This window comes from Euprymna scolopes, chromosome 38, assembly GCF_053919585.1.
Source record: "Euprymna scolopes isolate OS-2025 chromosome 38, ASM5391958v1, whole genome shotgun sequence".
NCBI classification, from domain to species: domain Eukaryota; kingdom Metazoa; phylum Mollusca; class Cephalopoda; order Sepiida; family Sepiolidae; genus Euprymna; species Euprymna scolopes.
This window is the reverse complement of record NC_136519.1, coordinates 23,914,005-23,918,876: the sequence shown is the minus strand read 5'-3', so window position 1 is coordinate 23,918,876 and position 4,872 is coordinate 23,914,005. Positions and strand designations below refer to the sequence as shown.

Below are 4,872 nucleotides of genomic sequence, written 5' to 3'. Positions count from 1 at the left end.
TAATCGTGGGTTCAGGCGTAGGTTAAACGTGGGATAAAAGTTTTTAATTCATGAGGCACGATTCGGCAGTTCTGTATACATGTCATGAACGTTATGAAACCCACTGGAACATAAGATACTAAACTCATAGGATTGACCTTGGAGCACATTCTCAGAGTCTACAGTTCAATGCCTACCTGATCTTGCCAAACATTCACAAAAACACTTGTCTAGCTACAACCACTAGTAACAATTTCCTCTACTCTCTATTTGTGTCTAAATCTTAATGCAAATTTCATAAACAAGGCTTCTTTTCGAGAACTGTCCATCTATGGAGCTCTGTTCTGCTGGTCTGCTTTCCAGCTGACTACAATATGGTCGTCTTCACGTCTAATATAAACAAGTCCTTGTTGAGCCTTCTCCTTAAATAATCAAATTATGCCCAATTTCCTCCACTAACAATTACTATGCTGTTATCCTGACGACTATCATATGATCAAATGACCTCTGGGCTTTGATAAGTGGTAGCCCCTTGTTAGGGGTGAACATGAGTAAAAAAAAAAAACATGATCTGAAGAACATCGGAGGTTACATCAACCGAAACGTTGAGAATCTTTTTTTTTGGCTGAATTACTTTTCATTACGCATTCCAACACATACTTTTGTTCCTTAAATGTACGGCGAAACAATGCATTCTTTTTCCAATTTCTCTCTAATTAGTTTCTTGCATAATTCTAAAATTACGAGGTGCCTTCAATAAGTTTCCGGACTTTTTTGCCTATGGGCACTTTTATCGATAATACACACATGAAATTCTAGTCCCCTTCGAAGTAATCTCCTCCGGCTGTAATGCAATACACTTGTACCATTCCAACAACTTCTGGAAGGCCCCATGGAAGTCCTCTTGTGTGAGCATGTCTATGACCCTCATAGCTTCTTTTATCTCATTAATAGTCTCATAACGACAACTTCTAAAGTTTTTCTCGAGCTTAGGGAATAACTAAAAGCCACAGGGTGCAAGGTCTGGACTATATGGAGGGTGAGGAACTGTCTTGATGCCCATCTTGGTCAAATAGTCTATGACAAGGATGGAGCACTCTTGGGATAAATTTTGCGCAAATCTTCCGCATCTTCAGTTCCTCGCAAATAATTGTGCATAAAATTCCCACATCGACATCAAACTGTACACTTATTGTCTCTATAGACACACGATGGTCCTTATCCATGAAATTCTTTATTTGGCCAATCAACTCTGGTGTTCTGACTTCCTTACTCCTCTCACACCTCTCATCATCCCTTACAGATTCCCTGCTTTCCTTGAATCTCTTATGCCACTCATAAACTGATGCTCAATTCATGCAAGATGGTCCAAAAGCAGTTTGAGCATTCCATACGTTTCTGTGACATTTTTTCAAAGTTTAAAATAGAATTTTATTGCATATCGTTCTTATAAAGTGTCCTTACGTCTAAATCGCATTTTTGAAATTCACCAGCTGTGGCAAACAGGCTTTAGTATTATGTATTCCAATTCCTGCTGTAGTTGTTCATTTGAACCTAAACTCATAAAAATTGGTCAGTCATCTCATAAGATGTGTAGCAATAACATACTGAATTTTCAAGAACCTACGACAATTTTAAATGTTTGTACAAAAAAATTCTGGAAACTTATTGAAGGCAGATGGTACTTGTGTCATTTGAAGCCATTATCCTTATTGTTCTTGTAAATCTGGTCTTATAATTGTGTACCAATTCTATATGAATTTTGTATAACCATGTAATACGTCCTCAATCTTTTATTACTTCTTTTTTATGTACAAGAAAATATTATTACTTCTTTTTTATGTACAAGAAAATATTACTTTTTTTTTATGTACAAGAAAATATTATTACTTTTTTTTTATGTACAAGAAATATTATTACTTTTTTTTTATGTACAAGAAAATATTATTACTTTTTTTTTATTTACAAGAAAATATTATTACTTTTTTTTATGTACAAGAAATATTATTACTTTTTTTTATGTACAAGAAAATATTATTACTTTTTTTTTATGTACAAGAAAATATTATTACTTTTTTTTATGTACAAGAAATATAATTACTTTTTTATGTACAAGAAAATATTATTACTTTTTTTTATGTACAAGAAAATATTATTACTTCTTTTTTTATATACAAGAAAATATTATTACTTTTTTTTTATGTACAAGAAATATTATTACTTTTTTTTATGTACAAGAAATATTATTACTTTTTTTTTATGTACAAGAAAATATTATTACTTTTTTTTTATGTACAAGAAATATTATTACTTTTTTTTATGTACAAGAAATATTATTACTTTTTTTATGTACAAGAAAATATTATTACTTTTTTTACGTACAAGAAAATATTATTACTTCTTTTTTATGTACAAGAAAATATTATTACTTCTTTTTTTATGTACAAGAAAATATTATTTCTTCTTTTTTTATACACAAGAAAATATTATTATTTCTTTTTTATGTACAAGAAAATATAATAATGTATTTTTCTTTTCTTTTTTTTTTTTCAGGATTCCTTATTTTGCGTAGCAATGGTATTTGGCATCTACTACTATTAAGACAAAGACTTTAAATATTTCTAAGGATGGCATTTACGAAAGAGTGTAAAGTCTTCCCATTGTGGTTGAAGTTAATTCCAAAGAACGTAATTCTATCGCCATTGATATATTTTCTCCCGTGGCTGAACCACATTTTAGTAAAAGGTTCCTTCCTTTAATGTATGTATGTGTGTGTGTGTGTGTGTGTGTGTGTGTGTGTGTGTGTGTGTGTGTGTGTGTGATGAATAAAGGAAGATAGAGAATGATACATACCATGCATTCCTTTAATCACCACGGAAAGTTTTGTTATTTAAATTTATGGGGGAGAGAATCCTCAGATTATTCTCGATTAAGAACCAGATTTTCAGATGATAATAATCATAATAATAATACCTACTACTACTACTACTACTACTACTACTACTACTACTACTACCTTATGGAGGTTTAAGCCCACCCAAATTCCAGTGAAAGCCAATAATCCTTGCCAGGGAGAAATCAATGATAAATAGCTGTTATAATAATGCAAATTAATTTTCAAAAGTTAATGAAAATAGTGGAAAGTACCGGAAATCTGGGAAGACTTGTCACTCAGCCTCCAGGAACGCCATAGATTGTTCTCGAAGAGAAATCTTATAAATGAATCCCCCCCCACATTCGAAAAAAAATGTAATGTCGGCAGGAAGATCAATTTATAATTAACGTACATAGAAAAACTGAATCTCCTTCTTAAAATTGCAAAGAAATTTGAAAATTTTCTGACTAATCGATAATATTCTGAGGAATTATAAAAGAAAAAATATCTGCCAGAGAATGTTAGAGTTATAAAAAAAAATGACGTGTGTTTGTTGACGCAAATGGAACTCAAACAAAATGTTATTCAATTTATCGTCTGCTTCCACCATCGCTGTATTGTCTCTCTATTTGTCTGTTGGGTTAGCGTTAGAGTTGATCTACTCATTTGAAAAAAATTGACAAAATAAAAGCAAAAAAAAAAACAAACCCGGATTTTTAATGATTCCAGTTAAATTATTCTTCCAAAATTCCATCCTCTTTCTCATTGTCCGTCATACTCTTATTTTATCTGAACTCCGATAAATGGTCCCCATGTTTGGTCACGTGGCCAACTTCAACTTTTGTATGAGCATAAAATCAGAATTAACACAATACTATCGTTTGTATCTCTTGCTTGATGGCAGGGGAGTAGATTGGTTGTCTTGTTCTCTGATTGGCTGAGTTAGATTATGACATCTCCTATAAATGCTTTAATTTATGATATATAGTTATATTCCCTATAAATTTTTATAAGTACCATATTTCCTATGAATAATTATAGATATAATGCTTATAAGTATTATATATAGTCTATTGATGCTTATAGGCACAATATATTCTATCAATTGTTATAGGTGTGATATATTACCTATAAATTCCTATATATATAATATATTCTATAAATTTATATAGGTGTGGTATATCTAATAAATTTGTATAGGTATGATGTATCCTGTAAATTTATAGGTATGATATATCATATAAATTTCTATACATATCATATATCCTATAAATTTATAGGTGAGATATATACTATAAATTTGCCTAGGTATGATATATCCTATAAATTTATAGGTATGATGTATCCTATAAATTTATAGGTATGATATATATCATACCTATAAATTTTCTATATGATATATAATATAGGATACATCATATCTATAAACTTGTATAAGTATGATGTATCCTAAAAATTTTCATAGATATGATATATCTTATAAATTTAGAGGTATGATATATTATATCAATGCTTATGAATATGATGTATCTTATAAATTTGTATAGGTATAATATATCCTATAAATTTATAGATGTGATATATCCTATAAATTTATAGGTATGATATATCCTTTAAATTTATAAGTATGATATATCCTATAAATTTATAGGTGTGTTATATCCTATAAATTTGCAGGTATGATATATCCTATGAATTTGCGTAGACATTATATATTTTATAAATTTGTATAGCTATATATCCTATGAATTTAGAGGCATCATATATTCTATCAACACTTATAAGTATGATATATCTTATAAATTTTTATAAGTATTGATATATCTTATAACTTTGTATAGGTATGATATATCTTATGAATTCATAGGTATGATATATCTTATAAATTTATAGGTATGATATATCTTATGAATTTATAGGTATGATATATCTTATGAATTTATAGATATGGTATATCTTATGAATTTATAGATATGATATATCTTATAAATTTATAGGTATGATATATCTTATAAATT

The 4,872-nt window shown here is 29.1% G+C and overlaps 1 protein-coding gene across 3 annotated transcripts in view; it reads left to right on the top strand.

Moving 5' to 3' along the window:
• Window positions 1-3,561, top strand: part of LOC145263095 (dynein light chain Tctex-type protein 2B-like) — a 254,270-nt gene extending 250,709 nt beyond the window's left edge. For all 3 annotated transcript variants that reach the window (XM_080119995.1, XM_080119997.1, XM_080119996.1), the window contains exon 5: window positions 2,533-3,561. In XM_080119995.1, the coding sequence (XP_079976121.1) occupies window positions 2,533-2,580 (48 nt within the window). In that variant the 3' untranslated portion in view covers window positions 2,581-3,561. The remainder of the gene's footprint in view (window positions 1-2,532) is intronic.
• Window positions 3,562-4,872: the final 1,311 nt, after the last annotated feature.